This window comes from Centroberyx affinis, unplaced genomic scaffold (assembly GCF_046629955.1).
Source record: "Centroberyx affinis isolate AG114_WGS23_722 - 3 ecotype Tasmania unplaced genomic scaffold, CSIRO-AGI_Caff_v1 ptg000019l_1, whole genome shotgun sequence".
Taxonomy (NCBI): domain Eukaryota; kingdom Metazoa; phylum Chordata; class Actinopteri; order Beryciformes; family Berycidae; genus Centroberyx; species Centroberyx affinis.
This window is the reverse complement of record NW_027278734.1, coordinates 213,257-238,036: the sequence shown is the minus strand read 5'-3', so window position 1 is coordinate 238,036 and position 24,780 is coordinate 213,257. Positions and strand designations below refer to the sequence as shown.

Genomic DNA, 24,780 nt, shown 5'->3' with positions numbered 1-24,780 from the left:
CCCCGTTGGAGACCCGTGGATTTTTGTTATACCAATATGGGAATCATATCGCGCTCATATGGACTCACTGACAACAACTGCGCTCATCGCTGGCTCATGTACCGGCGCTGTGGGCTTCTGTTTGTCCCTGATCTTCAACATTTTGGTAGAAGTGTGGATTCCAATAAAGGCTTGTTAAACAACAGATTTCATTCTCCGACTCAAGAGGGGCCCCGCATGGCCCAGAGGCGTAAGCTGCTCCTTTGAACATCTAAATCCCCATGCCTGCGTCTGACTTCCCTTTGTTATTCGCTGGTGGTTGTTCCTTCACCCGCGCTCTTATTTTCCTATCAGTTTGGGAAAAGGCTCCGCCGGACTGCATATAGCGCGGGGCTTTTTTTACTGCAAAAGTTCATTTCATTGAGCTCGTCCAGCCTCGGGTTAATTGAATTTTTATATTTTTATCTTTGTAGGACCTCATATTGTTTTAATGAAGAATTCATCAGCCAGAGATGGGGAAGCTAGATTTAATGAGCCCCTCCCTGGAATGGAGATGAGAGACATGAAACACATGAATTAGTCTTCCCCCCGCAACCCTAATGTCTGCTGCCCTCTCCTGCCTGTTGCGGTAAATACACGGCCGTCCAACTGGAATGCCCTGTATAGTGTGCTTATGCCAGTGGTTCTCAACGTGGGGTCCGGGGACCACCGGGGGAGTCCTTGAGGGGGGTCCCCAGCAAATTGATGAATCGTTAAACTTCAAGTGAACACAATTAGAGAATGTAGGAGACTGACTATTTTGATCATAGTTTCACTGTTATCTCTCTACCTGCAATGCAGATAGTCATGGAATTCTGGACAAAATCATATCTATCAATAAATACATTCTCAGATTTGGGTCCAAGAGACAAAATCTCAATGGTGGACAGTCCAAATGGAGGTCCGTGGCTCTAATGTGGACTAAATTAGGGGTCCTTGATATGAAAAAGGTTGAGAATCACTGCCTTATACAGCTTCAAAGCCAAAGTGCAGTAACTGTAGTGCAGCAGCGGAACTGACAAAAATGACCAGATTATTGCCTGTGGGCGGTCACTTAGTAGCATTTATCAGTATAATTTATTATGAAATCTAAACACTTGTCATGACCTTTCATGGTTAAAACACTCAAAAAGTGGTTACTGCTGTTTGCCATGGTAGGGGAGTATAATTATACTCCTCTACCACATATTGACTAGGGTTAGACTCATATGGGGTTTTGCAGGAAATACAAGTATTCCGTGTTTCCCCCAGAATTGTATTCCTGCCAAGCCTCTGAAACAGCACTGAGACCATCATGGGACACTAAAACTCTCCATTGAAAGCCAGACTAATTCAATTCTTTTAAATGTGTTAGCAGCTCCTTAAGGCAGGGTGAGGCAGGTTTCACCGCAGGTTTTACAGACTGTTAAAAGTGAGTACAATCCTCTCACAGCACAGAAAATAAAAGGCCAATATTGTCCAAATATATTGCCAAACCGATCTAAGATTGAGCACTGCTGTCTGGTTTGTTAACTTTCACAGCACCAATAATTGATTGATGGGATTTCCATTTAAAAGAGTCTTTCCTAATCTTGGGATCTGGACTCTATATGTGGTCCAGTGGCATCAAAATAGTTTTTTTTTCTTTATGCGCCATCAAAAGTTTATTCAGTGCAAACAAACATTTCCCCCTGAATTGGTCTTTGTCAGGTGTGCTGATTACTACCCACAATGCCATTTAACAGTATTCCATACAAGACAGTCACACATTTTTTCGGTAATATGTGATTGACATTGAGACTGATGTGTATTTAACCCATACTGAAAATAATGGAATTTCAATAAGTGACAGTTTTTTTCCTTCCTTTTAAACAAAAGAAACAAATAAAAACAAAAAAAACAAAAAACAAAAACCCCCCTTCTACCGCCCCACCTGCCCTAGTGTTAGTGAGGATAAAATGACAGACAGACTGACAGACAGACAGACAGCCAGACAGTCTCCACGGGTTTATCATTAATCTAAAGAAGAAAAAAAAAAGTCACTTCATTGGCAGATTCAGAGTTTTCAGGAAGGGGGCCCAGGGTCATGAAATTTAGCTGTTTGATTTTTGTTAGATGCAGTGATTTGTTCCATTGAGAGGTGTTCTGCTAACAAAGTGAGCTACTATCCAAATAGTTTTCTTTGAACAATTCCAAATCAGAGGGTAGCAAATGAACAATATGCAACAATATCAGATTGCCATTTTCAAACAAAAAACAGTCTACTTTGAGACCTTTAAGCCATTGTGAAAGCTACACAGCATTACTTGCCCATAGCCAGTTGTTGTTGATCAGCTCATAGGAGCAGCTTGATTTCTGTGGAATGGAACATTGTTCCTGCCCTGTGAACACTGTCAACAGGCAATTTTATGTCCTGTAAGCACTGTGTTCCCAGGAACTTTCTGACCTCAGTACGGCTTCATTATACCTAATCAAAAACAGTTGGGAACCTCTGAGCCAAACGCTTAGGAAGTGCAGCAATGTGGATAAATCTGCCACCAGAATAGACTAGTACAACATACAACCCCAATGCATCCATAGAGGAAAAGACATTGTTATAATTTCTGTGGCATTCAGTCTTATTTCTTGATTGATTGATTTTTTTTTGTTGTTTTTTAGCAGCAGCAGAGATCAAACGCCAGTGTAGACATAAAAGGAGACCTGGAGCAAAGACAACCTGGAAACTGTCACCTTGTTGTCTCCGGCATCAGCAAACTGCAGCACTTCTCTAGAATTAACTGGAGGATTGGATGTGTCTGTGTGTGGGTGGAAGTGATGAGGGAGAGACAGAGCTTTGTGTGTGTGTGGCAGAGAGAAAGAAAGAGAAAGAGGATGTGTGTCTTTAGTAATGTGGGTAAATGGGTGGTAGACTTACAATTACAGACTGTCTAATGCCCACAATAGTCCTTAAAAGCCCCCCAAACCATATTATATCTGCCAATGTCTAATTCAGTGATTCTCAACCTTTTTCATATCACGGACCCATAATTTAGTCCACATTAGAGCCACTGACCCCCATTTGATGAGATTTTGTCTCTTGGACCCAAATCTGAGAATATTTTTATTGTTAGATATGATTTGTTCCATAATTCCATGACTATCTGTATTAGAGAGATAACAGTGAAACTATGATCAAAACAGTCATTCTTCTACATTCTCTAATTGTGTTAACTTCTTGTAAATGAAATAATGGCGAAGTTTAACGATTCATCAATTTGCCTGGGACCCCCTGGAACCCCCTCAAGGACCCCGCGGTGGTCCCCGGACCCCATGTTGAGAACCACTGGTCTAATTCAAGGGAATAAATGGGAGAAATGTGTAAATATGCTGTTTAGTGGAAAGAAAATTCAGAGCAAAAGTTAGTTGGCAGCAACAGCAGCAGTGTGTCCCTCCCAAACTCGAAATGAAACTTATTTGATTGATATGATTTTTGCTGAAATATTGGATCATTTGAACATTTATTGAAATGAAACCATGTGAGGTTTAGAGGGAAAAATCACTATTTGGTGGAGCTGTTAACAACTCATAGACATCTGAAATGTGACCCGACTACACACTGCTTTTTGTAAGACGTCAAAAGCCAAAAAGGTTGGAAACCACTGGTTTCATCTTTAACAATGTGTTGTATTTTAAAAGCTTGTTATATTATCCATTGTGTCAAATCTACATCTGAAAAGTAACTAAAGCTGTCAAATAAATGTAGTGGAGTAGAAAGTACAATATTTCCCTCTGAAATGTAGTGGAGTGGAAGTATAAAGTAGCATCAAATGGAAATACTGAAGTAAAGTACAAGTATCTCAAAATTGTACTTAAGTACAGTACTTGAGTAAATGTACTTAGTTACTTTCCACCACTGCCTATAGGTGTGGTATAATGTGGCGATTTGCACCGACCAACAGGTCATTCTGGCTCTCCGAATGCAATGAATGCAATGAAAACTTTGAAATGACACACTGGCAACACTGGCCCTGTGCGTTGTTATGCAGCCCTCCTATATAACCAGTTACTCGAGCACAAATCCAGGTTTTCACAAGCCAAAAAGTGGAACCACCGCTTATCTTTGCTTTGGAGCGTCTCCCCACCAGTCTTCTGCACCGCATAGAGCGCTGATCTGTATTCTATTTCCAGTCCGTTCAGTCCTCGCTGAGGAATGGACTTGAGGGAGCGCCGCGTCTCAGGGAGAAGCTTTTTGATATCCGGTGGGAAATTCTCCTCATGTTTGTCCGTCTTGTGCCACGGAGGAAGCGTCTGATCTCAGCTGTGCTCGATACACCGTGGCCTGCGGTGCCCGTTCCCTTCCGGTCGGGTCAAAAAGTTCGTACCGACCCTCTGGCCGTTAGTTCGGTTTCACTCCTTCCAAGACGAACAGGCAGGACTCCTTTTGTCGCTGCCGCCTTGGGCCTCCTAAGTGTTGGTTGTCAGGGAGGAGGAAGGCCAAGATTGTTTGCCAGGCGTTACGTGGCGGAGACGTCATTGGTGTTATGATGATGATGACAGTGATGATGATGATGACAGTCTTGGCATCCTAGAGCAGAGTTTCTCAAATGATTTCAAGGACTCCCAAATAGAAACACATTGAGACCCACAGACCTGGTAAGATTTAGTCCCCCAAGACCCCCCACATGCAAAGATTTCCCAGCTAGCAAAATTTGGTTCCCAAAACGTTCTTGGAACATTTGTTTTTGGTTCTGGGAACGTTTATTGAACGTTCCTGCATAACGTTTCCCTGGATGTTAAAACGGCAAGTTTTTCTGACGCTAAAAACCAACGTTATTGTTACGTTCCCAGAACGTTCTGGGAAGGTTACTTGAACATTTCCCCCTCAACGTTTAGAACGTTGTGGGAGGGTTACCTAAACGGCTACCAGTAGGGAACCTCAGGGGAACTTTACAAAAATTACCCCCATAAAAACGTTACTTCATGTGGTTATTAGAACGTTTTGGGAATGTTACGTTGAACAAAAACATTTGCACAACATTCTTAGAACGTTGTGGGAGGGTTACCAACTAGAAACCTGGAAGGAACGTTCCGGGAATGTTATGGGAACGTTATGTGTTAGATGGGTTCTGCCTTATCGAACTGTATAACTGTCACTGTCATTTAATGCCTTATTGTTATTTATTTATTTCTATGTACATACATTTTGGAAAATTGTTAAAAAGGACCGAAATAAATTACTCGCATACTACTACTACTACTACTGTATATTGAGAGATAATAATAAGAGTGATACCTTGGTTCTTATACTTCTCTAATTGGGATACTTTAGAGCAAATTAAATAACAGTGGAATCAAACTGTGCTTCATTTTGCTGGCAGACCCCTGGAACCCTTCAAGGGCCCGCTTGAGAACTCCTATCTTATCTCTGTTGGCCTCGATACTCGAGTACCGTGTGGCCCGTTGTTGCCCATTAAAAAGGAGCGGATGTGGGTCATCGTGCCCATCCCAAACAACAGCTCCTGTCCTCTCACCCCACCTCCTAAAATCTGGATCTCTCTCTCTCTCTCTCTCTCTCTCTCTCTCTCTCTCTCTCTCTCTCTCTTTTGTGTTGCGGACTTTCTCAAAAGTTTCTCAAGAGCACCGGAGGGGTGGACCGCTTGGCAGCAGGCACGGCCGTGTGATTCAACTTTTGGGAAGTGAAACCTCTCTGGGGAATAGGGAGGCGGCTGCGAAGGGTCCAACGGATTCGTGGGGGGAGTGACTCAAGGGGGTGGTGGGCGGCGGCGGTTTGGGGTATAAACAGAGGCGTTTGTGCAACTTTTCTGCCCCGCCGCGCAGCCCTCTCTCTCTCTCTCTCTCTCTCTCTCTCTCTGGCCGACAGGGGGGAAAGTAGCAGTGGAAGAAAGTGCTGGTCCCCTCCGCCGCAGTCGGGTCCGCTCGTTGTTGTCCGACGGTGTTCTTGCAGGCATGGCACCCGTCCTCCAAATGTTTGCTCTCATAGTCGCATCAGCGCTCCTGCGAACTGCGACATCGGTGCACCTCAATGATACGTGAGTACAGCAACTTTTGTGTGTTTTTTTTTTGTTTTTTTTCCTCTTGTCCCATTGCAAAACACCGTGGACTTTGATGTGAAAACCCTGTTCTGTATATAAAGTCCGGTTTTGTGCGTCAGTATACTGCTGCATTGTCCACTGGTCTGCAAGCCAAGCTGGCCGAGCTGCAGGAGCGGCAGCACGTGATAGAAAAAGTTGCACAACAAATGACAGTGCAGTGCAATTTGATGTAGTCGTGCGTTTTAGTTGTGAATGTGTTATCACTGTGAATGTGTCCGATTGATATGGCAGAGAAGTGCAGTGGTTGGCCCTAGGATACTGTTATGCAATCCTTAGAAGAGCACCCCCCCCCCCACCACCACCACAACCACACACACACACACACAGCTGTGTGGGAGTGTGTACTTAAACTCTAAACTGTGGCAAAGTCTCTCCATCTAGTATCATTCGCCACCAAAACTCCAAAGCTCCTTATATCTGCTAATATCTGTGGACAAAGGGGATCAAAGACTGATGCCTGGCAAGATATTAATTGGTCAGTGTGATAAATAATTAGACATAGGTCACCAAACAATCAGCTTAGAGGGAACATTGGAATGCTGAATGCTCCCCATGATAGATTTCTGGCTATCTTTGCTTGTTCTTTGCTCTCTGCTATAATGATTTAAAAACTGCATTGTCACACTTGGACTCAACTAGACCAGTGGTTCTCAACGTGGGGTCCGGGGACCACCAGGGGTCTGTGAGGGGGTTCCAGGGGGTCCCCAGCAAACTGATGAATTGTTAAACTTCAGCATTATTTCATTTACAAGAAGTTAACACAATTAGAGAATGTAGAAGAATGATTGTTTTGATCATAGTTTCACTGTTATCTCTCTACCTACAATACAGATAATCATGGGATTCTGGAACAAATCATATCTAACAATAAAGATATTCTCAGACATACAAAATCTCATCAAATGGGGGTCCGTGGCCCTATTGTGTACTAAATTAGGGGTCCTTGATATGAAGAAGGTTGAGAAGTACTGACCTAGACTAAGGCATGGTGGATGCATGTCCCTGAGTATGTTGTGTTTGCATACTGGTTGGTTTGCATGTTGATTTTTTTTTCTTTTCATTCTGATCATCATAACACTAATCCCTTTCATAGTTTTCATATCAGGGTTGACAGGTCAAATGCATCATGAATGACTGCCTCCCTGGCAGAAACGACATCGTTATTCTCAACAACACCACCTAAAACTCAATTAAATGTGTCCTTTATTTCTCATTGGCAGCAGCAGGCCCCTCTGTGCGAGGTGCATCAGAACAACAAGAAACACAATTCAGTACAGCAGCCTGGCTGGATCTAGCTAATGTGGTTATTTAGATGTCGGTAATATGACCACCTTCCGAATATTGAGTTGCATGCCTTTTTACACAATCCATGTCTGAATACATAAACATGGCTCTTCCCCTTCATCTTCAATTCCCCTTCATGACTAAAATGGATTTCATAGGTAAAATCAGAGATCATCAGAGAAGCGGGTCCTAATATTTTGTACATTAAGTGTCGGCCATCTGTATGCACAATTATTAACAAATGGTGCAAACAAGGTGGTGGTTATCAACAGTGGTAGGGGACACTATGTGAGCATACGGTGGGTATATGACCTATTGCATCTATGGGCACTATAAATAAGTGATTATCGGATTCCAGGGTTCCATGAAGGGGTTCAGGGGTCGTTGAAGGGGTTCCAGGGGTCCTTGAGGAGCTTCCAGGGTTCCATGAAGGGGTTCAGGGGTCCTTGAAGGGGTTCCAGGGGTCCTTGAGGAACTTCCAGGGTTCCATGAAGGGGTTCAGGGGTCCTTGAAGGGGTTCCAGGGGTCCTTGAGGAGCTTCCAGGGTTCCATGAAGGGGCTCAGGGGTCCTTGAAGGGGTTCCAGGGGTCCTTGAGGAGCTTCCAGGATTCCATGAAGGGGTTCCAGGGGTCCTTGAGGAGCTTCCAGGGATCCATGAAGGGGTTCAGGGGTCCTTGAAGGGGTTCCAGGGATCCTTGAGGAGCTTCCAGGGTTCCATGAAGGGGTTCAGGGGTCCTTGAAGGGGTTCCAGGGGTCCCTGAGGATCTTCCAGCGGTCCTTGAAGGGGTTCCAGGGGTCCTTGAGGAGCTTCCAGCGGTCCTTGGGGAGCTTCCAGGGTTCCATGAAGGGGTTCAGGGGTCCTTGAAGGGGTTCTTGAAGGGGTTCCAGGGGTCCTTGAGGAGCTTCCAGTCTTCCATGAAGGGGTTCAGGGGTCCTTGAAGGGGTTCCAGGGGTCCCTGAGGAGCTTCCAGCGGTCCTTGAAGGGGTTCCAGGAGTCCTTTAGGAGCTTCCAGCGGTCCTTGAAGGGGTTCCAGGGATCCTTGAGGAGCTTCCAGGGGTCCATGAAGGGGTTCAATGGTCCTTGAAGGGGTTCCAGGGATCCTTGAGGAGCTTCCAGGGTTCCATGAAGGGGTTCCAGGGATCCTTGAGGAGCTTCCAGGGGTCCTTGAAGGGGTTCCAGGGATCCTTGAGGAGCTTTCAGGGTTCCATGAAGGGGTTCAGGGGTCCTTGAGGAGCTTCCAGGGGTCAATGAAAGGGTTCCAGGGGTGTCCAAGCAAAATTAGGAATAGTTTAAGATACTTAAATACACTAGAAGCTATCAACATGAAAATGTCTGAACACCCCTAGATAGACGATTCATTGAAAAAGAATACTGCCACACTTAATTTCCACAGTTTCTTACTCATGTTGCGGTCCAGAGCCTCGGCACGTCACATTTCCCAGGAGTCTCTGAAATGTCTCCCCATGTGTCTTCCCTCTACCTGCAGCATTTTTGCGGTGACGGTGAGCTCCCAGGTAACAGGAGGCAGCAAGGACACCCTGTGTGCCCAGGTCCATGGCCCTACAGAGCCAGTCTCTCTGACCATCACTCTGAGCGTGGAGGATGGCAGCACCAACGCCATACTGGATGGCAACAGCACCACCACCATCCTGGAGGAGTCCGTCACACAGGACTATTACCGCTGCGTCACCTTCAAGGTCTGGCTCCATCACGTGTATACACATCTGGCAAAGGGAACTTGTAATCACGGGTTTGATTATTCAGGATTTTTGGGGGCAGGGATTACATGTAATTCTAATTTTTAATAGCGATTTCCATTTTCTTGCCAGTTTTCTGCAAAATACTTAGTTTAAGTTTTGCTTAAAGTGATAATCTGTAGGGCTGTACCGAATGTCATACCGCATGAAGCTTCGAATGTCTGCCGTCATATTTTATGACGTCGTCATAAAAAAAAAAAAAATCCTCGAACAAAATCCTCAATTTGAATAAAGTGATTCATCGGATTAAATATGAGTTAGTCTTTTTTTTATTAAATCAACTTTCTTTAATGAATATAACTCGTCAGTTTCGTCAACATAAATACATGTAGGCTAATCCAATAAGGGCATAAAATAATGATTAATATAATTATTAATTGAATAATTATAGCAACATTATGCTATGACAGAAATGGCAATAAACAATGAAAATGACTTTTGCAAGCTGACTTAAACCAAATATGTTAAAACAAAAGATATAGTCACAATATGTAGATTTACGGCATACGCACCCAACAAAACAAAGAGAATATGTGGAAACATCAGGAAAAGTGGAATTTCAGCCAGAAGATGTTAATATATAGCAATAGCCAAAGATCCTTGACTTTGACACAAAATCAGAACATTTCAAATTAAAGTCTGAACAGTCCGGTGACTAGAAGTTCGGTGTGACCGACACTCACTCACTCGTTGTGAGTGTCGGTCACACCTGTAACCTAGGTAACAATACTATAATATTAGTGTAGCCTAATCTTTATCTGCAACTGTGCAGAAATACGGTATACATCATTGGTTTAAACAGAATGAATAGACGTGCAAAAAAAAAAAGCTGCGCAGCATTCGAATGTTGATTTAAAATTCAAATGAATTTTGAATGAAGCTTCGAACTATTCGGTACAGCCCTAATAATCTGCAATACTCATTTTTCTTGCTTTTGGCTACTTCATGGCCCAACATACTGTAAAAATAACGACACTCAATGTAGACTGCAGCCAGTGACCAGTGCACTTCATACTTGGGTGGTCATGGATGAACACTGGCATGATCATTCTACCCCCCTCCCCCCCCCCCCCCCCCCCTAGCCCTCTGTTAAGTCCCGACGTCATTATGTACCTAATGACCGTGGCTGTCATAGTTACTCTGCTTTCTGTCACACTGCTGCTCGGTGTTACGCAACCCCACCAGCCTCGTTCCATATTGATTCTAAATGAGCCGTCGACGCCAATCAGCTCTGTGACAATAGCACTTAGTCTCAATTCGTACCACAGTGTTTTGCCCTTCTGCGGCCCTGATCTGGCATTTCTCTATTTGCAACTAAACAAAGGCTGCTTTCTGCCAGAGGCCAGCTACGTACCTGCATTCCACTGAAAAACACCCCCCAACCCCCGACTTTCAGTCTCTCTCTCTCGCACACAAAAATGCCCCTCACAAATTTGGAAGTGGTTCCAGTCTCCAGTTATGTAATAGCACTTCCATTAGCAAGTGAAAACATATGCTACAAGCATGTTTTCTTATGATAATTGCTGTCATTAACCTTCTGCAGTTAAAGTGGTCGGTTGTTGCTCAATTTCGAGCCCACATAACGGACCTCTGGCAGAGGAGGCACACGGGATCTGCTTCGGCTGTTTATGCGTAGATGTTTCTACTGGTCATGTTCCACCATTACGTTATGTCAGATGTGGCACAGAAGAAGAAGGATTCTGTATGTAGCGTTTGCAAAAGTGCTAGTTGGGACAGAGTGAGCACAGTTGTGGTCAGCTCGATTCAGTTTGGCTTGGTTTAGCAAGATCGAGATGGGGGTGGGGGAGGGTGGGGGTCATAGCGCCGAAGGTAAGGGTGAAACAAAAATGTAACTAGATGACACTCAGTAGCGTGCATACCTCCACCAACGCTATGCAATTGTCAACATATGCCAGTTCCACATGTCTGATTTTCACCAAAAGTTAATACTTTCTTCCATGCCACATTGCACATCTGGAGATGCACACGTTTTCATGGCTGGACCTGAAACGAGACATGAGATCTGCCTGTTCAAATTCTTGCTACTTTTAAGCATTTTAGCTGACTATCACAACACCAAATGACCAATCAGGACTATATCTGTTCAGTCGCCATTAGTGCTGCCCTTCTACCACTGTCCGAGTTTTTGGAAAAATTAGCAGGGCGGTTATGTTTAAACAGGAAGTGAGCTCTCAGGTGCCCCCATGTTGTTTGATTGGGTCAATAATGGAGGGTTTGCCTCTTCTCATGTCTGCTGATAGGCCACAAAGTTTCATGGTGTTACATGAATAAGTGATATGCCTTTTTGTGAGAAGCCACGCCCACTGCCACGCCCCCGTTGGCCAGTTGGTATGATGAGTCAATCAGTTCTTTCTTGCCCCATGACCAATCTTTCCACAACATTTCACGCAAATCCATTGGTAACTTTTTGAGATATCCTGCTAAAGGACAAACGGACGGAATGAGGGCGTCCTGGTGATTGTTGGTGCTTAAGTAAAAATCCCATTATACAACAGGTAGTTCCGACCATGCAATCTGATTGGTCAATTAGACATTTAGAACGTGATCAAATCAGCATGACAGCACACCTAGCCGTGCTCATCACTAAAAATATTACTCCGCCATATATTATTATACAATATATTTAAATATAACGTTAACTGTATTCAGCCTTGATGTTACTACACTCTGGCATCCTCCATCAGCTGTGCCGGTGAGTCGGTGACACGGCGCCGCTAGCTTAAATATACATGTGAAGTTCACGGACGTAGTAGCTAAATCTGTCTATGGAAAAATTATTTTTTTCAGCAGATATCTTAGTTACAAGAAGATCGAGCTAGCAAGGCAGTTTTGTGTTTATATGTGTAGTATTTATTCAGTTTGGGAAATCCCGCGATCTCTAGAAAGCATCAGCTCAAGTTGGCTGGCTGACTCAACAGGGACTAGAAATCGTCTCTGTTGCAGGTCGTTACTAAGGGTCGGCCTACTTGCTGGAGCAGTAAACAAGGTTTCATTACATAGGAGTCTACTGACGTGACTGATTGTTTTCCAGTTATTAGTCAGACCCCATGTATTTCCAGGGAAACGGAGATAACACTAGCAAAAAGTTTTTTATTTTGAGAGCGAATTGCCCCACAATATGAATACATTTTGATTATATCTTTTATTTTGTTGGTAACCATTGTATAATACTTCAGTGATGCTTACGGACCTGACCGCATCACTGTCGTGCCAGTAATGAAGGTAAAGCACACCCTCTCGTGTAATACTGCTTAATTACATACTATCGGGACACTTTTTTCCCCTGATTTGTATGTTACATACATATACACCGCACCTCCTCCCCTCCTAGGTCCTTTCTAACAGATGTGTCTTACGATATGTTGCAGGCCCCCGCGGTGTCCACTGCTGTTGTGGCCACCGTGAACGTCGTCCTCCAGGGGGAGATAGACTCGCTGAGCAAGAAGACCAAAATCCTCATCAATCCTAGGTCCTACATCAACATCATCCAGACCGATAAACCTGTCTACAAACCTGGACAGACTGGTTAGTACTGTATCTAGTGTAAAAGCACCCTCCTTGAGCTTTACATGTAGCTTATTCTGACGCTTAATAATTAATTGAATCTCTAAACTCGGCTCCAAATGCTGTCCACTAGGAGTTTTATTTGAAGTATTCTAGCTCCCTGCTGGGTGGTAGAATTTCTAATGCTGCCGCGCCGCTGCTGTCATACTATTCATACCATCTACATTATCCAGTCTGCATTAATAACCAATTCAGCAGTATTTGCACAATTTTGCAGGGCTTCACAATATCTGCATAACCTTGAGCCACTTTGCTGCTTGACAGCTTCAGGAATTATGCCAAAATGCTCTGTACACACAGAAAAAGGAGGAGTCCTCGAGGGTTCTTCAGTTTCTATTCCTTCTCTTCTGGTTCTATAAAAATCCGTAATGACTGAAAGAATCCTCTGTTTTGATTAAATAGAAAAAAATAAAAAAAACCCCAGTGTGGTTCTGATAAAGTTCTTTTAATTCTGCTTATTTGGAGCATTTAATGTATTCTTAAAGGTGCTACTGTATATGTAGCATTTTTCAACATCAGTATATCATTGATCGTTGTGATACCTTGGAGACGATTGGTAGCCTCTGTCTCACACCGGTGGTATTGTTAGTGCAAGGGTTTCACAAAAATTAAGACCACATTTCCCATAAATCCTGTTGCTTCCTTTCCCCCCCTCTCCTTCCCTGGCATCTTTGACTTTATTGAAGAAGATAAACATATTGGAAGTGATTCCTCCTTTCTGTCCTTCTGCCATCTGCTGCCAGAAGCTCTGAAAGCTTTAGCTCCGTTTGCTCTGGCAGAACAGCGCCCTCTTCCTGTTTTGTGCCGTAAAGCAATCCAGCAGATTTCCCGCCAAGTCCGACCTGATGGCACACAAGTATAAAATGCGGCGCAGAGGCCGGTAGACGCTGCCAATCTTCTCAGTCATGGTCTCGTTTGTTTACAGATTATAGAATTAGGTCTCGACATTAATGTGGTAATGATTTATTAATGTGAAAATGCTACATGTCGCCGCTTTAAATGGTTCCTTGCAGCACCATTAAAGGTCCTGTGTCCTGCTATGCCAAAAGATTAATTTTGTCTTTTTTGTAAAGGGTGATAACCTTAATAACTGCTTCATGCTGTTCATTTACTGTATAGTGAATATATGTATGTTGAGTGATATGTATAGTGCGCTGTCCCTTTGTACTGTGTGTGAGGTCCTGTTGACCATGTGTATGTTCCTGTACATTTATTATATTTGTTGGAAAAATTGATTCTTTTTTTTTTTTTCATAAATGTATTTATTCATTTAACAGGTACAATGAAATACAATGTACATTAAGGACTCATTTTTTTTTTTTTTTACATTTTTTCCCCCACCCCTGGTCCCACATAGAATTTCTACGGATACAATAAAAAAGAATAAATAATCAAAAAACAGCAACCAAAAACCGAAAAATTGATTCTAAGGCTGATAATTCTTTCTTTGTTTTTTTTTTTTTTAGTCCAGTTCCGGATCGTCTCTCTGACTACCGGTTTAGTCCCTGTGGCGCGCGAGGTAAGTTCAGTCCTTCAGAAATGATAGAATTCCTAAGTTTGATCGCACTCAGCCAATGAACTTTGCAATCCGGTGTTATTGCCTCCATTCAGTCACTAAATCGAAGAGCGAGGTCTATTTTGGTTCAGGAGGGCGGGCGGCAAAGGGAGGGCTGTTTGTTGATCTTTAAGACAGCGTGGGTGTGAAACGCTGTGCGGAGGCGGCTTGACAAACACGCTGTCAAGAGTTCATTTGGCGCACAGCACATGTGACCCAAGCATCTGAATCAATACTGGCTTCGAGGCCTTTACGTTTGCGAAGAGAGATGTTTTGGCTGACACCAGATCTGGGTGCAGCACGCACTTGAAATTCATTTAAATACATCATGTGATGAGGTTATCTTGCGGTTAATGTCAGATATTGGAAAGTCCACAGTTCAGTTTTCATCAACAGTAATCAACATCCTTGTATTTACTGTTTGAGTTCCTGTAGGTGGCGCTGTTTTCTTTGTCTGTAAAGCCATGGTGGTTATCGCTGCTCCTGCTAACTACCCAGTTCTCCTTCTATTTATTGAAAAAAAAAAAACGGAAATGTAAAACGCATCACTTCCTGTGCCAGAGGGAAGAGCTACCAGACACTGGGTGTTAAAAACAGAAATGTAAAAGCTTTCATGAACTGGGTACAGGTTGAATCACTGTTGCCGCATAGCAGTCAGTGATAGAGAGCAAAATGGACATTAATTTATATGAAAATGTGACAGATTCTAAGTTTCAAGTTTCATCTAACCTACATGATTTTGTAGCAGAGGTCTGGTAAGTCGTTTCTTGTATTATTTCTGTTTTTTCTTGTAAAAAACATGTTCCACTTTCTGCCATCCAACATTCACCCAATTCTTTTGTTTCTTTCATTTCAGTACACATTTGTGGATATTGAGGTAAGAGACACATGAAATTTTTGCAAACTAAGAATTGCATGAAAAGTTGACTCATCGACTAGTTGGCTGTCCTGCCAAATGTTGACTAAACACCTAAATGGAAATAAGACCCACAAAGGCAATCTGTTATTATTGTGCGCATATAAACATAGCCAATAATGACTAACCAAATGCAACCTTTTTAATCACTTAGGTAAAGTAAGTTTTATTGTACTACGAAGTTCGTTGTAACTGCACATGTGGTTGTTTTGTGAATTTTCCAACATATAGCAGTCGATGCGCATTAGTATGCACAGAAAGCATGGTGACCGGACTTTAACTATCTCCAGAAATATGAATTCTGCTTTGAGGTGCCGTATAATTCTTATTTGGGGTGCTGTATATTCGTTCGTCAGGCACGCTGGCAAACTAGGAATAGGACTAGGAAACTAGGAATTCACTAACTGAAGTAGAGGTAGACGAGGCAGGTTGAAGGGAAATTGGGGTAAAGTACAACACTTCATTACAAAATAACTCCTGGAATGCACTGAACATCACAGATTGATGAGGTCTAACAGTAGAAGAGGATCAGAGGGTGGAGGCCACCAGTAGGAAAAAGCCAATAGCTCTGAGCTCAACCACAAATAAAAGTCTCTCTTGTCTCTCACGTTATTCGTAGGACCCTAAAACAAACCTTATTGCCCGGTGGAAGGACCCGGCAGTAGTTGGCGGCATCCTTGATCTTTCCCTCCCCATGAGTCCCGAGGCAGTGCAGGGAACCTACACCATCAAAGCCCACACCGAGCCAGCAGATGACATATCCCAAACCTTTGAAATCAAGGAATACGGTCTGTTGCTGTTATGTGTTTGAAATTGGGGGGGGGGGGGGGGGGAGATTGGGATTTCCTGTTCATTAATTTTTTAGCAGTACAGTAATATTCATGTTTTTCTTTGCTTTAGTTTTGCCTAAGTATGAGGTGAAGGTTCACCTGCCTGGTGTGATTACCATTCTGGACCAAGAAGCAGTGTTGAAGATTTGTGGAAAGTGAGTGTCAAATGATGGACAGAGGTGAAACTAAGTAACGGCATTGAAGGTCGAGTTCCATCACTATTTTTTTTTCCCCCCGATATTGGCCATTTATTAAGAATTGGATATTGGCTGTCAGTGTGGTCCACCTCTGATATGATGCAGTTTGATTGATTACACATTCGTATTTGATCAATAATATACTGGTTGCCTGTGGGAAGCCCTTAACCTGAATTGATTCTAGTGAGACATTTATATTGGATTCCAGACAAGTATGCATGAATGTTTGAATCATTATCTATTATTAGGGGTCCAAGCACAGTGCTGGGAACAACTCTTAGGTACACTACAGAATTATGTGTCATTTCGCCTATAGGGGGTGCTACAGCAACATTTTACATTTTAAATGCCCATAACTCAGTAACTATACATCATAGCAGCAAAATTCTTTTTTTCCTGTATTCCTTGGGTGAAGCCACATGGTTTTGATAGGCCCCGCCCATTAGCGCCATATTAGATTTTCCGCCATTTTGAATTTTCTCCAAAACCTATTTTTTGCGAACTCCTCCTAGACCGTTGAGGCAATCATCTCCACATTTGGTATGCATGATCTCTGGACTCGCATGATTATGAGTTATCAAAAGATCTCCATATCGTTTGGCTGCTGCATGCCAGTCAATTTTAGGGCGTGGCGCATATTTGACAGCAAGAGCCATAACTCATGAACGCCTTGTGCTATCTTAACCAAATTTGGTGCACTTGTGCAGTTATTAACTCTGAGGTAATGTGAAACATTTGGTGTCTACGTGGACTAGGACCCCGTCAATTGCCGCTTGCGGCTATATTTATTATTATTATTATCATCCTGGGTTTCAGTGGAGAGTTTTAGTGTCCCATGATGGTCTAAATATTGTTACAGAGGCTTTTCCACCCTGATAAGAATAACATTCTGAGGGGAAACACTACTTAAATTTTTTTTTTTTTTTTTTTGGGCACACATTGGCACAAAATATGTCTATTGGTGGCTTGCTACAATCCAAACATATCTGTATCGGGATTGGCCTTCAAAAGCCAATATCTGTCGAACCCTAATTGAAGATATGGCCTTTTGTCATATAGCCCATGTTTCATTATCTTTAGCAATATTTGCTTGCTCCCGCTACTATTAAAAACCACTCCTTTTTATATATCCATCTGCCTTTTTCTGTAGATACACATATGGGAAACCAGTTCTTGGATCAGTCAAGGCAGTGGTTTGTAGGAAGGCCTATCGATATTACTGGTTCTCTGATGACAAAAGTGACATCTGCAAGAAGTATGACCTGACGGTGAGTATCCTAGAGCAAGACAATCTTTCTGTGAGCTCGGTGCTCTTTCGCTGGTCATGGTTCAGAATTTCTTTTTTATGTTTGCTTGCAATTCACTCTCCTCATTCTTCTAGACGGACAGAGACGGCTGTGCGACGCAAACGGTGAACGTGACCGATTTTTCCCCGAACAAGAGAATGTACGAAGACCACTTTGAGGTGGAGGCCGAGATGGAGGAGTACGGGACCGGTAGGGTTACCGAATCCCGAGTCGTTGGATCCAAGTAATGAGTAAATGAGTAATACAACCTGTTGACCCCTGACCTTTACCTGTGCTCTCATTCTAGGGGTCGTCCTGAAAGGCAGCGGCCGGACCGTCTTCACTAGTCAAATCAGAACTGTCACTTTTAAGGACGTGCCTGCAGCATACAAGCCAGGGATCGTATTTGAGGGAAAGGTAATGACTGTCTTCATTGAACAATGGAAATTACCTGTTGTCTGTTGCCTGTTGTCAGCACAGCGATTTGGATGAAACTTGGCACCATTTAACCCTCATCCTACCAACATATTTAACATACAAGGACTACCGACTGTAAGAAACAACCATCATAGCAAAATGTTAACTTATTTCTCTTATTAGTTATGTAATTAATGTCATCTGAAAAAAACCCAGATTATTATTATTTTAGGAAAGTTACAGTTAATTAAATGATATATTGTATTTCTGCCTTTGAACATCATCTGACCTTAGGAAGAGCAGTGTTTAGGGTCACAGAGCACATGAGAAATCTGTGTCTGCTGCATCTGTGTCTGTCTCCTTCAAAATGACTGACAGAGTGCCCCTACCCCCCCCCCCCCCCGATAGTGTGTGATACTTTAAATTAGGACCCATGGCAAACATGAACTCAATAAATAGTTCCGTCTATTAAAACTGCATAGGCGGAATTGGGTGCTTTTGACCGGGGTCCCCAGGACCCCAATACATTGGTATTTTTAAAAAGCACTAATTAAAACAGAAACAGAAAACAATGATATGAAGTCATTAGGAACAAATTGATTGACAAAGTCATGAAAAATTGGAATGATAGAATAAAGCACCTGTGAGATATGACAGAAAGTATACCTCTGGGGTCTGCAGGTACCCCAGTCGGTAGGATGAGGGATAATAATATTCTAGAAGGTCAAAATTTCAAACTTTGAAAAGCCGTAACTGCTACACCACCGGTCTGATTTTGATGAAACTTGCAGACCACACGTTTACCGTCGCCTTGTATTTACATTTTAACATTTTACATATTTACCTTTTTTTTGTTTTCAGGTCAAAGTGACTGGCCCAGACTCCAGCCCTGTTACCAGGGAGCCCGTGTACCTGTTTGTCCACAGCGCGGGAGTATCAGAGAACCTGACTCTCAGGGCAGACAACAAAGGCATGGCTTCGTTTTCTCTGGACACCTCCCTCTGGAAGGACAGTGTGACTCTGCAGGTAGGTTACCCGTCTTGCCTCCTCGTCAGCGGACTTTTCCCTAGGCATGACACTAGCAGATCGATTGGCAAACCGATATTTTTGGATTAAAGCTGCTGTTGGCTGACATTTTGTGGCGATAAGTATTCAGTATTTCCCCCAGAATTGTATTTTTGTCACAGTGGAAAAGCCTCTGAAGCAGCATTTTGCCATGGGACACTCTCCATTCAAACTCAGGATAATAACAGTAATAGTAGTAATAATAAGAATCATATAGATTCAGGTCTACTTTTGTGGAGTCCGATGCCAGTACCAATATTTTTGGATTGAAGCTTCTGGTAACCAGTATTATGTCCCAATTTCAGTTAAGGTCTTCCCATAGACAACCAGTGTAGTATTGATCAATTCTATAATAAATATGTAATCAGACAAACTGCATCATATCCATTATATGAGAGGTAGATGACATTTAATAAAAGGCCCAAATTGGCAAACTGATATATCAGTCTAACTTTACGTTCAGTGATAAGTGCTTCAGTGCTTCCTCTGCAGCCTAGAATTACATGTAGACCTGCTATTTTTTTTGTATAGCATTTTTAAAGATGCACTTGGAAAAAAGTAAGAAAAAGCAGCATAGAACAGCAACGGAACCAAAATATCGGCATCAGTGGGGAAGTGGGTTGAAGGTTGAGAACCGGCGGTTGACGGCTAAGTGGAAAAACTCTCCGCTGTCGTTTCAACAGGCAAGATCTAGAAGGAGGGAGGACGACGAGCCGTACGTGCCGAACCTGCGCAGGCCAGAGTACCGCTCGGCGCACCACACCGCGACGCCCTTTTACTCCAAGAGCAAGAGCTTCGTGAAGCTCCTGCAGGGCAGCAGGAAGTTCTCCTGTGACGAAGACGCTTCCGTGCGCGCTCAGTACATCATCCAGGGGGAGGAGCTGAAGAGCGGACAGGACGCTCTCGACTTCTTCTACTTGGTAAGGCTAATGCTATCGCGCGACTGTTGCAATCTAGTGAAGACATGCGTGCAGATTCCAGATTTCATCATCCTCTTATGTGAAAAATTGTCTAATGTCATTCATGTGTGTCCATAAATCTCTGTGCCTGCGTTATTTTCCCTTTTATAGGTGATGACCAGAGGTAGAATAGTGCAGCATGGCCGTCTCCCAGTGGCTGTTACAGCGGGAACTGGTAAGATCTATAGTGTCATTTAAACCAAGGTTGCTATCCCAATTCCTCGGGGTCAACTGCTTCCTAGCAGATTTCTAGCTCTTTTGTCCATGCCCATTAACGATTATTGTTTCACCCAAATATATATTACCGTATTTCCTCTAATAGTGGCTGGTAGTTATCTCCGATAATGGTGCGGGGTGCGGGGGGGGATAATGGTGGTCGGGCCGTGGTCGACACGAACAAATAAAGGCCGGCCCCAAATACAGGCCGGGGAAAATAACAAAGGAAAAAACAATGGTGGTAAACTCCTGGTGCCTGTTATATAATGTAACTGTAGTTTGTAGTAACGTACAAGTGCCACAAGATGGCTCGGCAGAAGTCTCTAGTGTGCTGATTACCGTAATTATCAGTAATGCATTGCAGTAACAAAAAACCATCTACCTAACGAACCCCAACAGAAGCAGATCAGAAAACAAGGATGCTTCGTACTAAAATATGAGCAAATATACTTATCAAACAGAGGGAATTAGAAATAAAGGCCTGTCTCTAATATAAGCCTGCTTCCAATAAAGGCCTGGTACCCTCTGCAGTTGAGGTAAATCAAGGCCCGGGCCAATATTAGAGGCAATACGGTATACGGATGGGACAATATATCGAAACTCAATATATTGCACTATTAAAAAAAAGTGACAATACGCATCGTATACCTTTTCTCAAGCTTGTTATTTGCACGTTGTAATGACGTTTTGAAATTGTTGTTTACATTTTAGCAAGCCAATGCCATCGCTAGAAAGGTTTGTGGCTCAGAAATAAACAGAATTCTGCACAGCCAGACTTTGTTGTCATTGATATTTAATACATCGCATGATGGTTGTATTGAATCGTGAACCCCGTATCGTGTATCGTGAGATCAGTGGTGGAGGAAGTACTGAGATCTTTTACTTCAGTAAGATTTTGAATGCAGAACTTTTACTTGTAATGGAGTATCTTTACATTGTTGTATTGCTACTTAAGTAAAAGTACATAAGTATTGGCAGCAAAATGTACTTAGGGTATCAAAGTAAACATACTCATTATGCAAACTGTCCCCATTTAGAGAGTTATATTTTTCATAAATTATTGGAATATTAATACTGATTTATTGACATACTTTCCACCACTGCATGAGATAAGCCTATCATCCCATCCCTAACATATTGTGACTTGACATTAACCAGCAGCTAGCTTTTGTGGACTTTGACAAATTCCCACAGATCTTCCCTCCATGTCATCCCTCTTTTTGTTTCTTGCCGTCTCAGTCAACAAAGGGGGGCTGTCTGTGTCCCTGCAGCAGGTGCTAGACCTGGCACCGTTTGCTCAGGTGGTCGTTTACACCGTGATGCCCAGTGGAGAGACTGTGGCCGACAGCCAGGACTTCCCCGTCCAGCGCTGCCTCAAAAACAAGGTACCTGCCGAGGCTTCCTAAAGCAGAACAGCCGCAAGGACTTTTCAGGTGTGACCGTGTGCAAAACGCAGCTAATGAACGTCCACCCCGGTCTCTCCTGTGCAGGTGTCTCTGAGGTTCTCCTCTCTCCAGGAGCTTCCGGGAGAGAAGACCACGCTGAGTCTTCAGGCTCAGCCGGGCTCCCTGTGCTCTGTCAGAGCCATCGACCAGAGTGTCCTCCTGCTGCAGTCAGAGCAGGAACTCACCGCCGGCTATGTATGACTCCCATGTCCACTGCTGTTTTGACCCTTGTCAACATTTGTACCTTTACCGTAACTTTGATTGGTGTCATTACTATAACTAGAATTTATAACCTCCTCCTCTCCTCCTCCCCTCTCCTTGTCTCCTCTCCTCTCCTTGTCTTCTCTCTCCTCTCCTTGTCTCCTCTCCTCTCCTTTCCTCCTCTCCTCTCCTTGTCTCTTCTCTTCTCTCCTCTCCTTGTCTCCTCTCCTCTCCTCTCCTCTCCCCTCCTCCTCTGCTCTCCTTGTCTCCTCTCCTCCTCTCCTCTCCTTGTCTCCTCTCCTCTCCTCTCTCCTTGTCTCCTCTCCTCTCTCCTCTCTCCTCCTCTCCTCTCTCCTTGTCTCCTCTCCTCCTCTCCTTGTCTCCTCTGCTCCTCTCCTCTCATCTCCTCTCCTTGTCTCCTCTCCTCCTCTCCTCTCCTCTCCTTCATGGTGGGACACACAAACACACAAACCGCTCTCCAATTATAGTAGTGAGATAAACACAATTTAATCACAGTGGCTAGGGTTCAAACAATATGGATTTTTGAAGGCCGATACAGATATTTTAGAATTTAAGCCAATACTTTGTGCTGATAGTCAACACGTGTAAATTTGGAATTTGCATGGCAAAATATGTAAAAAAACCCCCACACTAACAACATATTTAGTGTTTGCCCCAGGATTTTATTTTTGTCAGGGTGGAAAAGGGGTCAGCAGCTCTTTAAGGCAAATAAAATGTCATTCCAGGTTTTGCACACTGTTTTTATGTAGCTATAGTCAGGGAGGAGCCTCCATCATATCGGCAGTGGATGACACTGACTGGCCAATAGCTGATATTTAATAAAAGGCCAATATTGGCCCCATATATCAGCAAAAATAATTATTTTTTCACTAGTTAGGAACTTATCAGCTGGTGTAGTCAGGTTGGAATGAGAACTCTCCACAGTACATGGTTGCCCATCCCTGCTCTAAACCCTCACGCTGCTCATGTACTGGTCTCTCTGTGTGGAACGTTGCAGGTGTACAGCCTGCTGCCCATCCAGAAGCTGTCCGGATACAACTACCAGGTGGAGGACTTTGATCCATATCCCTGCTTACTTCCCCCGATGGTGCCTCAGCCTGAACCTGAGCCTCAGCCTGATCCTGTGCCTGATGCTCAGCCTGATGCTCAGCCTGATGCTCAGCCTGATCCTCAACCTGATCCTCCAACTAATCCTCCAACTGATCCTCAACCTGAGCCGGAGGCTGAGGTCGAAATGGCACCAGCTGGTCGAGTGAAGCGCTCGTTCTACTTTGGACCAACCAATGAGAAGAATGATGTCTACAGCATCTTTAAAGTAGGATTCTGATCAACTTGATTAGAATTAAAGAGTAGTTTAGAGGAGATACTGACATTGTGCACTTAGCACAATATTAGAGCAATAGAGCAATATTCCACTTAGTTTTAACATGGGGGTTATTCAGAACTTGACCACCATGAAAACCAGAATATAAACTAATCACCAAGATCAGATGCAGCTGGATGAGTTTGTAGTGTTAGGATTTTTACTTCCCATTCATTTGAATGAGGCTACGAAAATAGACTGAAAACTGACATTTAACACGTCGGTGAACAGATTCAACAACAGATCCTGCTGCTGTGATTTTCAACTGACTGTGGGTCCAACGTTTTGGAACATCATTTTGCCAAATAGGATTTCTATTGATAGACGAGAACATAGCAGAGGGATACTATTTAGGAGAGATAGTTCCTGTTCGGGGGACTGGATCTACTTTTATTTTTAAATACAAATTTTAGTGTAAATCAAGAATAGAAATGCAAAATGACGATGGACCCAGGATGCTTAATTGTCTTAAAAGCAGGATCTGTTGTTGAATCTGTTCACCGACGTGTTAAATGTCAGTTTTCAGGCTGTTTCCCTGGCCTCATTCAAATGAATGGCGGTCAAGTGCCAAATAACCCCCCTGTTCAAACTAAGTGGAATATTGCTTTAAGACTGAAAAGAAAGTAGCAGCCCAATATATCAATATAGTATGATGGAGAGAATTATATTAACATTGATCAAAACAAAAGTAATTATATGATTCATCGTTCGTTGGAGTTGTTTAGCACATCTTATTAATTTGATCTCCACTGAGAACAATGTATCGCTGGCTTGTATTTATCTTGTGTGTCATCAGTGATCAAAACATGTAACATAATTGACTCTGTATGCCTGAATGTTGAAGGCATGGCTTCACAGTGTCTAATTTTGTGGAATTATCGGTACTTTTCCCTTTTTTTAGGAAATTGGAATCAAGATTGTGACCAACTCCGATGTGAAAAAACCTCACGACTGCCGCGAAAGGATGATAGGTTTTAATTATGACTATGGTAGGTTATGACTGTATGATATGCCACTTGCCTGGTTACAGCCACACCAATTTGCTATGATTGATTGCGCTTTCAAGGTCCAAGGCCCCGTGATGAGAAACCACTGTTACACTTTAAACCTATGTGCAGGCATGTTTTTAGATAGTGACCCAGGAATGGATCTCATGGTTACGAGTACAACTGCAGATGAGGACACGAAGGAGACCGTTAGAACATACTTTCCCGAGACCTGGATCTGGGAGCTGGTGTCTGTAGGGTAAGTTTAGGTGTTTAACTGTTTTAACATTTGTTCATAGATTCCCTAGATTCCCCGGTTCCCATGGCCTTCAACATGATGCCACAGAGTGCAGAAAATGGTACGCCGAACAAACAAGAAGAGGAGACCAAGGAGACCGTTAGGACCTACTTTCCTGAGACCTGGATCTGGGACCTGGTCCCTGTTGGGTAATATATGATATGAAAGGGACAATACACAACAAGGTGTGCGTTAAAAGTTTTGAATGGAACAACCTGGTTGCCTCTTGAGCCCAAAAAGATGTTATCTCGCTTATACCATCACCGCTTGCCAAACATGAAGAATTAGGCTTATTCATTCAGTGTAATT

General features: G+C 43.2%; 1 protein-coding gene across 1 annotated transcript in view; it reads left to right on the top strand.

Moving 5' to 3' along the window:
- Positions 1-5,911: 5,911 nt before the first annotated feature.
- LOC139661220 (alpha-2-macroglobulin-like protein 1) overlaps positions 5,912-24,780 on the top strand; it is a 46,587-nt gene continuing 27,718 nt past the window's right edge. The window contains exons 1-18 of the mRNA XM_071539668.1: positions 5,912-6,026; positions 8,861-9,071; positions 12,521-12,677; positions 14,183-14,235; positions 15,128-15,148; positions 15,807-15,975; positions 16,088-16,172; positions 17,365-17,482; positions 17,596-17,710; positions 17,808-17,917; positions 18,779-18,943; positions 19,666-19,902; positions 20,053-20,116; positions 21,397-21,542; positions 21,648-21,797; positions 22,822-23,139; positions 24,089-24,176; positions 24,473-24,620. Of these exons, the coding sequence (XP_071395769.1) occupies positions 5,944-6,026; positions 8,861-9,071; positions 12,521-12,677; positions 14,183-14,235; positions 15,128-15,148; positions 15,807-15,975; positions 16,088-16,172; positions 17,365-17,482; positions 17,596-17,710; positions 17,808-17,917; positions 18,779-18,943; positions 19,666-19,902; positions 20,053-20,116; positions 21,397-21,542; positions 21,648-21,797; positions 22,822-23,139; positions 24,089-24,176; positions 24,473-24,620 (2,438 nt within the window). The 5' untranslated portion in view covers positions 5,912-5,943. The remainder of the gene's footprint in view (positions 6,027-8,860; positions 9,072-12,520; positions 12,678-14,182; positions 14,236-15,127; positions 15,149-15,806; positions 15,976-16,087; positions 16,173-17,364; positions 17,483-17,595; positions 17,711-17,807; positions 17,918-18,778; positions 18,944-19,665; positions 19,903-20,052; positions 20,117-21,396; positions 21,543-21,647; positions 21,798-22,821; positions 23,140-24,088; positions 24,177-24,472; positions 24,621-24,780) is intronic.